We start from the raw sequence: 13,125 nt of genomic DNA, 5'->3' as shown, positions 1-13,125 counted from the left end.
ACTTATGAAAAGTTGAGCAGTTTGCTATGATTGGCCCAAGGATTGAGCTCCTTTTTTGTAATTTTGTTTTTTATCGTACAAATGGCCACCTCGATGCACTCAAGAAATGAATAAATTCCAGACAAACGACACTTTGAGGGTGTTTAGTAGGAATAATAAAGGTGCCGTGGGCCAGCCTTTAGCTATCCCTTGAATAGTTTAATTATTTTCATTTATTTGTTTCTCAAAAATGATCAAAATTTAACTCGTTTGGATGAGTCTGTTAAAGAAAATAAGATTAAGAACTGGGTCTGGTTTTAGCAACAATTTTATGTCTAACAACAATTCATGATTTGTTTGGGGTTGTCAGAATAAAATTAAATTAGTATTTGCTCTATTTTCTTCAGTTTTTAATAAAATTAAATTAAATATAGTTGCTTGTAAATATTTCCTTAATCCAGCATAATCTGCGGAGAATGAATGATATTCTTTTTGCCATGTCCACAACCCTCCTTATTCATTTGCCGATGTAGCATGAAAAATTACAATCGAATGCACCAGATAGAACAATTACAGAAGGACAAAAAAAAAAGCATACAACAATATGACACAAACACCAATCAATCCAATGCCTTGAATTTGCATGAAACTTGGGTTTCATTATTTTATCGCCGAGGAGGAGCGACACCTGCGGCTCCATGGATAGCAGCAATATAAAGCAGCTGGGTTACTGATAGAATGATGGTGAATGCCTCCATTGTCCTCTGCATGTTTATAAACATACATCCATTAAATGAACATTTTTGAAAGGTATTCATTTGTAGAGCAGTTGAAAACAATTTAATAGTTCATCATATATATATATATATATATATATATATATATATAGAGAGAGAGAGAGAGAGAGAGAGAGAGAGAGAGAGTACCAGACATGCGTTCCTTCCATGCTGCTCGATCTCCTTGCATGCGAACCTAGCAAGAATTGGAAACCGAAAAGGTGTGTCATCTTTAAGTCATTGTTTCCTCATTCGATTGGATTTCTCTTAGTATTGAGAATCATTTTGAGAAATTGGAAGCACAATTGATGCAATAAAATCTACCAGTAAAGTGACGTGGTCCTTCATTAGAAAATTCACCACGTTAGAAAGAAAGGCATCTGAATATTCTTTTCTTGGTTCAGGGGAAAAGGTTTCTCTTCCTCCTATTTAGTAATCTCTTGTTGATTTCACGTGGATGACTTCTTCTTTTTGTAAGGTAAAAGTAGCTCTCCCTTTTGGAGAGAATTACTGTGTCATCATTTTGTGGTCAAAAGGAGCTAAGAGATGCTTTTACCTTATCCAGGTAAAAATTTCTCTTGCTTTAAGACGAGGCCTAAGAGTTAAGTTGAACCATCTAGATCATGCTTTTATGTGATGTTGGTTACCCCATTGCGAGAAGCGTCAAGGTCCATGCAACAAGAGCAGGCGATGCAGCAGAAGGCAAAGTCTCTGCGTTCCATGACCGGAGATGATTGATTCCTGCAAGGATAGACGCCGCTCCCACGACTCCGGCAATCAACGAGAATATGACGAAGAACCCCGTCGCCGCGTTTCCCATCGGGAAAAACACCGGCGAGAAGTTCGCCGGAAGGACCAAGCCGGGACCTGCACAAAACCACAGTTGCATGATCAGACCATGTTTGGAAGACGAACAAATTATGGACATGGTCACCAATTCTGCAGCTAGCTAAGAACCAGAAGATCCAACCAAGAGCACTAGATGTTGCGTACCAATAACGAATCCACGCTCGATGGCATCATTAACAGCCCATCCCCCAATTGCACATACAATTGCATACATGCACAAGTTAAGGAACATAAGTATGGAAGCAACTCCCTTTGTTTCTTCCCCTGCCATTTTGTTGTGGAACTATAGAGAGAGAGGGAGAGAGAGAGAGAGATGGGCTTCGGGTTTGGTGTTTGGATGGCTGGCGGAGATGGGAAAGTATGGTTAAAGGATTTTATAGGGGTTTTGGGCCAGCCAATATGTTCCTTGCTTGTTCAAGTGCAAGGGTTTTGGGGTTGGCAGAGGGTGTAAAGCGGATACTTGAAATCCAAGCAAGTGTGATCAATGGGATGTCCCCATTCGGATGCTTTTGCGTTGTATACTTATATTCCTTCTTTCTTTTCACGAGTGATTTATAAAAGAGCTGCTAAACATATTATTAGTTAGCTATACCATTGTGTGTGTGTGTGTTTCTAATAAGGCTTCAAGGGAAGCTCTAGCCTATCATTCAGCGACGGTAAATGTAACGTTGAGTGCACTCAGCTAGCTGGTTTGATTGGCATAGGCTCGGACCATACCGACTAAGCTTGAGAGGGTGGCTGGACTTGATGTTCGACCTGAGCTGTGTCTGAGCTGAGTCCCGTAGCGCCTGGCCTCATACATAGCCACAAAAAAGTGTCTTTTTTTTTTTGGAAAAAATTACAAAAAATGGGATAAATTAACTAGTCGTTAAAACCTAAAAAAAACATTTTTTATTTAAAAAACGTTGAAAACAAAAAAAAAGTGTTTTTCGCATTTTATTCAGTTTTTTTAATGTCAAACAGTTTTTTTTTTCATTTTTCATTTTTTATTTGTTGCAAATCTACTTATCTTTTGTTATTTGTGTTAGTAGTTTCTCACTTATTTTATTTTTCCTTTATTTTTAGTTTTTAATTTTTTTTTAAATTTACTGTTCTTTTCTGTTTTTCTCAAGTTCGTCGCGTTATACTCGAAAAAGACATTGTCGTTTAAAACTCCGAGACGTTATTTGTAACTATGCTTATAACAAGTATATGTCCCTTTTTCTTCCTTGTTCAATTTTGTGCATAAATTGAACAAAACACTTTTTTGAAAAAAAAGTTAAAACTGAAAAAAATGTGTTTTTTTATTTTTTAACAGTTTTTTTTTCATTTTTTATTTTTTATTTGTTGCAAATCTACTTATCTTTTGATGTTTGTATCATTAATTTCTTATTTATTTTATTTTTTCGTATTTTAGTTTTTAAAATTTTTAAAAATTTTCCGTTTTTTTTTTAAGTTTTTCGTACTATACTGAAAAAAACCTCATCCTTTAAAACTTTGAGATGTTATTTGTGACTGACTCGGAGCCATTGAACCTTTCATGCTTCAATAATATGGTGTAATGAGACTAATTGATGAAATTTAAGAATGCAAGCGACTCATATTTAGATGACTTAGATAAATAAGAAATCACATCCCATCAAATGTGGTGCAGATTAAAAAACCTGAGATTCCAAAACCATATCCATTTAAATCTCCTGTAAAGAGAGGAGTTTATTGGATACAGTGTGCAGAAAAAAAAAAACTAAGAGAGAGAGAGAGAAGCATCTTTCAATCATCGTCCAAGGCATCGACTTTACTTTCAGCCTTACTCTCCTTCTCCATGATAAAAGAAACATTTCATCTTTCCCCACTTTTAAGAAAGCAAAGAGATTCATCGCTTATTATTTGCCCCACAAAATATGGAAAGAAAGCAAAAGTGTTAAAAAAAAGCAGCGTAGAATTTCGATCTGGAATTTCTTCAACCTACAAACTGTCAAAAGCCAATTAACTGTTTGACAAGGTGCTTTGGCCATTCTCATTCACCTCTGTCTGGTCCGACATGAAATGACTAAAATGCCTTTACATTAATTCCCCACATAACGATGCAAGAAAATGATAAAAAATGTTAAAAAGAAAGTCCTTGTAGGGACACAAAGGGAATAACAGAAGAAAAGGGACTGCCTTTACAGGGGCCACAAACCTGACCATGCATCTGTTCACTGCCTTAGATTGAACGTCCAACTCTGTATTTGATCATTTTCAAGTTATTATGCTCAAATCTGCATGCTGTTTTATATGGTTCAAAACTATGTACAAAATAAGTTAATCTCTTGCTTACACGCATAAATTAGCCTTATTGGAGCATGACTACTACTATAAATTTAATTTATATAATGCTGGAACTAACTATCATGAGTATGTGTAGGTGGGGATAGAGGAGTTGAAATTATTTGATTTCTCTTTGCTTTTAAGGTTTAAGGTTGTCTCCGAGCTTAGGTGTGAGAAATGCACTTTCATATTAGTATCATACCTTACCTTATAAAGTTTACAGAATAGATATGACACAAAGATTGCCACCGAGATATTCCTAATTTGTCTCTGTAGCAGTTTGTGGAAGTTTACCTACTCCCATAGTCACAAATAATGTCTCTGAGTTTTAAATAGCAAGGCTTTTCTCGAGTATAATATAACAAGTTTGAAAAAAATAGAAAAATACAGTAAATTTTTAAAAATTTTAAAAAACTAAAAATGATGGGAAAATAAAATAAGTGAGAAGCTAATACAGCAAACATCAAAATATAAATAGATTTGTAACAAATAAAAAATAGAAAATAAAAAGAAAAATCATTTGACATTTAAAAAACTGATAAAAACTGAAAAAATACTTTTTTTTTCATTTTTAACATTTTTTCTCAAAAAAATGTGTTTTTTTATTTTTAAATGGCTAGTTAATTTATCGCGTTTTTTTTTTTTTCAAAACATGTCTGAGGTTATGCCTGCTCCTGATTGTATGAAGTAAAGAGGAACATGTCTTACTGATTGATGTTTTATCTGCAAACAGTGTCTAATAATCACACGGTAAGCTTGCTGGAAGACGTTGAAACTTTCTGTCTCTAGATTCAACGAAAGAAGGCGTCCATTCTAGAATATCACACGAGAGTTAAAGGTCTAGTTTAGCAGCAAACGTGTTTGCAGAGAAAACGTGTTTTTCCTGTTTTTTTCAAGTTCATCGTATTATACCCGAGAAAAACATCACCATTTTAAACTCTAAAACGTTATTGGTGACTATTGTTTAGCTATAATTCTAGGATAGGTTGGTTGTCTAAATGATGGAAAATGTTGCTTTGTCTAGAAGTTATGGAATGCTCCTCATAGGTACAAGCTTCATGTTAATTCAAAGAAGATTAAGGATGAAGTTTTTGTTACTTGACATAAGGTATCAATTTTTTTTCTGACTATGCTTAAGGATAACCCAAAACCCTACTGGAATGCAACATACATATGGAATATGTTTGGTTTCAAACAAGTTTCATTTCATGGGATGTTGCCACAAGTTTTGTTAGGTAGAATATGGTTGCTTCACTCATAAATTGAACCAGTAGGTGGCTACTTATGGTTTATGAGAGAGACTGCAAGCAGTTTGTCTTGGAAATTCAGCCTTTTGAGGAAGCATGTGTTGCATCTGGAAAAGTTTTTGCCGGATGGAGCTCCACTTTCATACAAAGTTTAGTTCATGGATACTTGGATATATAATTAACACTTAGTTCATGGATACTTGGGCAGAGGTAGAACTTTTTTTTCATAGAACACTAAATATATAGTTAACACTTACGCCACCCAATCCATAGGGCAGCCCATATAACTGGACCCAAGTCTACCCAAGTTCAACCACTAAATTAATACACTTCATAGAGACGTTACATATCTCTGCCCATAATCACAAATAATGTCTCAGAGTTTTAAACAGCAATGTTTTTATCATGTATAATACGGCGAGCTTGAAAAAAAATGAGAAAAAAACAAGAAAATACTATAAATTTTAAAAAAATTTAAAAAAATAAAAAAAAGTGAGAAACTAATAACACAAACATCACAAGATAAGTAGATTTGCAATAAATAAAAAATAAAAAATAAAAAAAACTGTAAAATGCGTTAAAAACGTGTTTTTTCATTTTTAATGTTTTTTTCATAAAACAGTTTTTTTTTTAAGTTTTAAACGGCCATTTAATTTATTGTATTTTTTTTTGCGTTTTTTTTGAAAAAAAACACGTTTTCTGTGACTATGCTCCGCCCCTGGCCTCGTTGCAATATAAAGATTATATTTCATCAACATAGATGCATGGTCGCTATGGTTGAAGGACTGCTTGGAAGGGAGAAAAGAATTCCAAAAAAAGCTCCACCATGTGACAAGGTGCTAAGGCTGAGCATCGGTTCGGCCCGACACCCAAAACGTGGGCTCGGGCCTGACCCGACCATTAAAACTCGGGCTCAAGACCAGCCTGGGCCCAACCCAATTAAATTTAAAAAATATATTTTTAATACAAAATAGTATATAAATGTAATTAATTATAATAAAATATTATATTATATATATTAATATAATAAATATTAAAAAAACATTATCGGGCCCACCCAGGCTTATCGGGCTGGGTACCTGTCAGTGGCTCGGCCCAGTACCCAGCCTTACAAGGTGCACAAATATTATGCATATTATTTTCTGGGAACTAGCTAGGGAAGTGGCATCTATACTTGATTGCTCCTTAGGATTAGTTGTTCCACTGTTATTTTTTGTTAATTTTAGTTGAATTGTACGTTCATTCCTTCTTTAATAAATAAAAGATAAGAGGCCTAACCTCCAGCTATGTGGTTTTCAGGGAAGGAATAATTAATTAAGCACAAATGCAATAGGTAAGGGAATGGAACATTGTAATAGTAATATCTATTCTTCGTTTTGTTCTGTTTTTATAGGCAAAATATATGTCAGTAATAATTGTCTCTAATGGTGGGGTCAGAAGATTCAGACCAAGGGGCATTAAGTATAAAATTTTAAATTTTGAAGGGGCACTAATGTGTACATGAGAAAATTGCACAGAAAATGTAGAAAATTAAATAAGAAATTTTTTTGGGGGTCCGTGTGCGCAAGTGCTACATATTCTATCAATTTAATGTTAGATTGAATTCAAATGTTTTAAATAAAAGGTAGTTAGGAGTGCTTTTTCAAAATTAAAAAAAAAAGAAAAGAAAACAAAAGTCTCTTGGATTTTTTAAGAATCTCATATATCTATGTGTCCATTAAACCGATCTAAGAATGGCATTTAAAAGCTTTGATGTAACGAGTAATGTGTAATTTCTTAAGAACATACCAGCCAGTTTATGTTTTCTAGATATCTTTTTAACTCAACAAATTTAGGCTACGTTTATTTCTTAAAGCTGGATGTCAACTGATTGGATTCGTGGCAGGTATACCCTTAACGGTTATTTGCTTTTATAGATATTTTCATATTCAGATTTGAATATGAACAAAAAAAAACTATATCTGAATTTGAAATCCGATTTCACAATATGAATCCGATCCGGATCCACTTTTTGCATTCATATTTGAATCTAAATCCAAATTTTGAATTGAATCTGTTTTGATTCTCATACGTAACAGCATTAATTATAGGACATTTATTTAAAAACTAAATTTGATCTAAATCCAATCGAATATTTATGTAGTTCTATATACGAATCTGAATATGAACAAATGACATTTCTTAAATGCAAATCTGATCCAATTTCTTAATCAGATTTTTTTTTTCCATATCCATTTTTTGGTAATCGAATATATTGAAATGTTTAAAAACATATGATTTAAATTGGTGCAAGCTTAACTACCGAAGCTATTTCGAAACTGCAATACGTAACTTCATAGTTTTGCTTATATGGGCAAAACAAATACAATTTTGTAAGTTTATGAAATTTCAAAACCTTTGGTTCATCAACTTTTTTAAGTTTATAAAATCCCATCTACAATTTGATAGGAGCTCAAGCAAGATGTGGATTCACAGGTTTGAAACTATAGATTTCACATGCATAAATCTGGTTAAAAGTTGGAAACAGATTGCATCGGATCTGTTTTCCAATCCCCATTCAATTATTTGGATTCATATGAAAGAACAATGATAAGTTCCAACCCTTAAGAGAGGGGGGCGTTTGATAGTTTCAGATATAAGATGTTCGGTAATTTGAGATTATTGAGAATCTCAAGTCCACAAATTTAAATTCGAAGTTTTCGAAGTTTTCGAAGCAGCCCTGAAGATCTTTGGCGGGGGCCCGGGACCCGGCCCGGTTCGGGCCAGGGTTCGGACAGGGAAAAACCTGGCCCGGGTTGGGCCTAGGTCAGCCCGGCTTGGCCCAATCTGGCTCGTTAAGGATTAAAACATACTTTTTTTAATTTTGTATTTTAATAATATATATTTATTATTAACAAATATATTTTATATTTTAAAAAAATTATTTTAGAATTTTTAAAAATATTATTTTATTGTAACCGGGCCGGGGCGGGTCGGGCCCGATGGGCCGGCCAGGCCCGGCCCTATGCCCACCTCTAGCTGGGTGACTCACAAGATGTTGGCTCATAGTCCAAACGAGGGAAGGCATGTTGATAATTTATTAAAAAGAAATTCCTCTATAGTCTTTTTACTTTTTTTTCATTTTCAATTTCGTCTTTAGAAAAAGTTTTCTTTTTTAGTGTGAACCCATGTCACACGGACACGGCAAATTAGCCCATAAATCTGTGTCGACATGCGGATCCGAACAGCGACACACGGCTGGGACATGCCAAAAAGTAAAAATTATTTAATTTTTTTTTTCGTTTTATCAATTTTTTGTGATGCATCCAATTATTTCTATGAACAATCCTTTCAAATACTCAGCATTTTTTGTGATAAAACAAACTTTCTCTTACGGGATTGTAAGAGTAGACTATTAATTTAATATTTTTTTTATCATTTTTTATAATATAAAATTTGTCGTGCCCGCGTATCAGCAAATTTTAAAAATTACCGTGTCTGTACCCATATCCCCGTACTCGTACCCGCACCCATGTGACATAGGTATGAACTAAAAGTATTTTAATCATTAACCATACTGACGTACGAAAAATTAGTATGGCGCATATAACTCAGGAATGAGCCTCACTTTCTTGTTTTCCGTGGCTGATTAGCATTCAAAGATGTTACCTAGATTTTGTGTTTGGCTTCTGGTTTTCTTAGCTCCTCTTGGCTCAGTCTTGCTTCACTATACAAAACCTATTTTGTTTCTTAGATCATTTTTTCTCTATTACTTTTCTTAATAAAGGATGGCAGGCTTGTTTGTGCCAAAAATGTCCTTCAGGTCTCCATGGTCCTTCAATGCTACTAATATCGGCACGGATCGGCCCGCATGAGCCGATACACATTGTCTTGGCACCTTACAAATGCAATATAAGAGCTAATATAACCTCAAGAAATCAGGCAATATGATGCCGAATCAGCAAATGTGAACTGATATATTTAATTTAAAATGTTGAGGCATTTTCTTAAGTTCAATACAAAAATGAGGTGATGTATTGAGTGAGGAAGAGAGAAAAGATAAGAGAAGAGGGGGTGGGGCAGTGGTGGAGCCAGAAAATTTTAGCTGGAGAACACTAACCAGTCTACGGCTTCATGGTGCATGCAAGGCACTAACCTACGCGTAGGCACCACATGTAGCTGGAATGGGTCTAACTTAGCCACAATAAAGAATTTGAAGGGCTGGTGTGGGCAGTAGCCCACACCAGTCAGTCACATAGTATCTCCACTACTAGGGTGGGGGTGGTTGAAAAAGAAAGGAATGAAGGGAAGAGAAGGAGCTCATGGGGACGCAACCACAATTCTTGCATGGAAAGTTCATGGAACTCCACCCTTAACCTAGGGCGGAGCTAAAAATTTTTCATGAGGAAGACCGAATTAAAGTTTTAAAATTTTGATGTTGACTCTAAAGGTCGACCTAAATATCCACGAGGATCTAAACGGGAACTAGTATATCAACTAGTGATCCAAAGAAGCCAATTGGCTAAGAAGAACCATACTGTGCGCATGAACCATATGTTAATATTAAGTTTTTGTTTCAAGAAAAATGATGGAATTATGGATGTTGTTCCCCAACTTACCAATTAAAAGCTAGACATAATTATATATACAATGTGGATTACAATAAGAAGATGGTGTTTTGGAGCAAAAAGCCTTCATTCCTAAAACATTATGATGTCTTCTATCAAACACTTTCAAAGGGGGATCCATTAATTCATGAGAAGCGACTTGTCAACATCACCAAGTTGGCAAAATGTCACCAGGTAATTTTAAACCCACAGAAGATCCCGTCCCCTCTTATAAGATTGAAGCTTAAGTGTAAAGTAGTTGCCAAAGCTGGCCAGCAGTTGTTCCTCTAAATGTAAGTCACATGGGTACGGGTACAGCAAAGTATGTAAAGGATGTACGAGTACGATGATTTTAGACAAGTTGGTTACAAAGGTAATGCAAAGTATATATATATATATATATATAATAATCCACATGAATTCTGAAATTTAAAGAAAAATATAAAATCTTGGTAGAAGGTAAATAAGAAAAGGAAAAACCAAAATTAAAGAAAAATTAAACTCTAAAAATATAACTTTTTAAGTTTTAAAATACAACCATATCCAGCGACACCCACGTACCTGTGTCTCCGTACTACATACAGCTACATACGGGTGTTTGGCAAATTACACGTACCCGTGCGACTTAGCCCTGATTTTTCTTTCAATAAAAAGAAGCACCTAAAAATTTATCAACATTTAGAAGCCCTTAGCATGTTCATCTTAATCTTTGCTGTATAAGCATTTCTCTAATCTTTCTTTCAATAAAAAGAAGCACCTAAAAATTTATCAAGATTTAGAAGGCCTTTGCATGTTCATCATAGTCTTTGCTGTATAAGCATTTCCCACAGGTGACAGATAATGGCTGACGCTTAAACCTGCAACCAGAAACCCTTTCAGTTATGGTCTGTGCTCCATGTGATCACTTTTGGGTGTCAGGAATTGCTCTGCCGAGCAATCAAACCGCCACAGCTCAGGGCTCAGAATGATGGCCGTTCATAATTCAACAGCCACGGGAGTCACTGTTGCTGGTATCATGGCATCTTATGGCTGCAATCGATTGGCAATCCAACAGTAGTTGACACTCCAAAGGCATACAATAATGAAGCGTGATGACTTTATGCAAGAGATGTGGGAAAAATTTTTACCTAAACAATTGGAACCGGCTTTCATGTCCCTAACCAACTGGTTGAGATTTTTTTGGTGGGTATGCTGTTGGTAGCGTTAATTAATAACGTGGACCTCTCTCTCCTCCCTTTCAATCCATGTGTCAGTGGTGGTGAAGCACAAAGGCAGATTTTCTCTTCCCTACTTATCTTTCCTTTCTAGTATTTTATCTGTCATTCACATCTTTCTCTCTCTCTCTCTCTCTCTTTTGTGAGCTGGCCGGGCTTGCGGCAAGTGAGTAATGTTCTCGAGTTTGATTCCTGTGAGTACTACCATCCTATATGGTATTGAAAGTTCGGTTGAGGCGTTGTGTTAAGTGGCTCAAACGACAGAGGTTGTGGTTGAACATCCTCCCTCGCTTCCCTCTCCCTTGTTGATCAGGCCTACAACATGTGTGTGCAATCTGTCTCATGTTTGATTCCTATGGGCACTACCGTCCCAGATGATATGGAGAGTTGGGTTGAGGGTTGGGTTAAGTGGTTCAAATGACTGAGGCTGTTGTTCAGTAGTTATCTTCTCTCTCTCTCTCTCTCTCTCTCTTGCAAAGAACAAGAAAATTCATCCTTTAAGAAAAATTCATCTTTTAAGATCCACTTAGATGAGCCAGCAAACGTTGCTTTGTTCAAGCCTTGTTATCCTGAGGGTATTGAGGAGTGTTAAAGGCCAAGTGGACCGGTTCTTGTCTTTCCCATCATCTCTCTCTCTCCCTCTCTCCTATTATGGAAGTACATTTAGAAATCAATAAATTTCATTTTTCTACATTGGTGAAAAGCAACCCTTTGTATGTTGACAAGAAGCACGCGAGGATTGTCCAGATCATGATTTGGGGCGGAACCAAGGGGAGCCTGCATGGGCTCTAGCCCCACGATGTAAATTTTAGAAAATTTTACTTGTCCTATACAAAAATTTTGAAAAATGATATTTCGAACCATGTCAAAATTTTAAAAACTTTAATTTGGCCTCCCTCATGAAAATTTTTTAGCTCTGCCCGTGTTCATAATCAAAATTAATTTAATTAGTTAACCTAGATTTACATGAGATCTGGATCAGTTTTACAGTCCCAATTATCCGGTAAGGATCTATATCGATAATTGTTTGGACTCAAGCTTTGTCTTTAAGTCAATAATATTTGACTTTTTGAATGGATTTTGAAGATGCCCATATTTTTCAAATTATCTAAATCCACTTAAGATATCAATCTTTAACCGTTTGAATAGCTAGAATGATCATGTAGCCAGTGACGGAGGCAAGATTTTCTTTAGGAGCGGGTCGACAGTTCAACTTCTGGATTTGGGTAGGACTAAATTGAATTCAAATTCAAAAAATACATGATGCAATTAAAAAAATTTAATTTTTTCGTTGTAAATTTTTTTTCCATTGGCCGGGCCCGTCCGTCCGTCCCTGCATGTAGCATAAAAGAAGATAGGTCGTATGTGCAACTTGAAGGGCTTGGAGGTCTCATTCATTGGCTAATACGACGTAGCGGGACTTTGGCTCCCACTCAAACAGTGGATTAATTCTCCTACTTTCCCAAAAATGTGAATATTCAGTTTTTCTCAATGTGTACATCTATTATAATACTAAACGCATATGATCTATGCCTCGATCATATGATCGAATTCTAATTACCCGATATTTTTCTACATCTGAAACACGGTATTATCTTAGAATAAACATTTATTTTATTAAGATTTTAATGTCTACCATTTTCATCATCTGAATGGATTTGAGAACAAAATCAGAAAAATAATATATTTACTGTAATGTTCATACTTTGCATATTACTTCCATGAGGATGAGGTTACATCCGATCGAGAGGCTTCATAATGATGTCAAGAGCATGTGCATTGAGTATGACCCAAAGAAAACTGTAATAATTGAATTCCCAGGAAAACTTTTCATAAATTGGCCAACTGCCAATTGTTCAATTATGTTCTGTTTTTTTATTGTTATTTTCATTTGATAATGTCAATAAAGAGACTACTCTCTCTTGATGAAGACAACCCATGAATGTCATCAGGTTGACATGTCCCTTCTAGCAAATTCATATGATACTGCTTTTAAGTACTAAGAGGCCCAAGCTAATGTTGGGAAATATTTGACATCAAATTTTATAGTATTAAAATGATAGGCAATTGGATTTCCAAATTGTGCAACTTAACAATGAATTCGTGTTACGCACTCTCAGAATGTAAATATAAAAACAAACTATAATAAAGTTTCAACGAAGCTTGATCAAAGGAATTACCCTTA

The 13,125-nt window shown here is 35.3% G+C and overlaps 1 protein-coding gene across 1 annotated transcript; it reads right to left on the bottom strand.

Moving 5' to 3' along the window:
- Positions 1-479: 479 nt before the first annotated feature.
- Positions 480-1,965, bottom strand: LOC116257749 (membrane protein PM19L-like). Its single transcript, XM_031634720.2, has 4 exons — positions 1,749-1,965; positions 1,403-1,622; positions 906-951; positions 480-743 (listed from the first exon to the last, which is right to left on the bottom strand). Exons 1-4 carry the CDS (start codon positions 1,873-1,875, stop codon positions 645-647), a joined length of 492 nt encoding a protein of 163 aa, XP_031490580.1. The 5' UTR covers positions 1,876-1,965; the 3' UTR covers positions 480-644.
- Positions 1,966-13,125: the final 11,160 nt, after the last annotated feature.

Source organism: Nymphaea colorata, chromosome 7 (assembly GCF_008831285.2).
Source record: "Nymphaea colorata isolate Beijing-Zhang1983 chromosome 7, ASM883128v2, whole genome shotgun sequence".
NCBI lineage: Eukaryota > Viridiplantae > Streptophyta > Magnoliopsida > Nymphaeales > Nymphaeaceae > Nymphaea > Nymphaea colorata.
Note: the sequence above shows the minus strand (reverse complement) of the source record. Positions and strands in the feature narration are given on the sequence as shown.

Coding starts and splice junctions, on each gene's coding strand:
- LOC116257749 (XM_031634720.2), bottom strand. CDS start 1,875: ATGGCAGGGGAAGAAACAAAGGGAGTTGCTTCCATACTTATGTTCCTT. Junction 1,623..1,748: donor CGAGCGTGGATTCGTTATTG/GTACGCAACATC, acceptor GGTTTTGTGCAG/GTCCCGGCTTGGTCCTTCCG. Junction 744..905: donor ATGGAAGGAACGCATGTCTG/GTACTCTCTCTC, acceptor ATAAACATGCAG/AGGACAATGGAGGCATTCAC.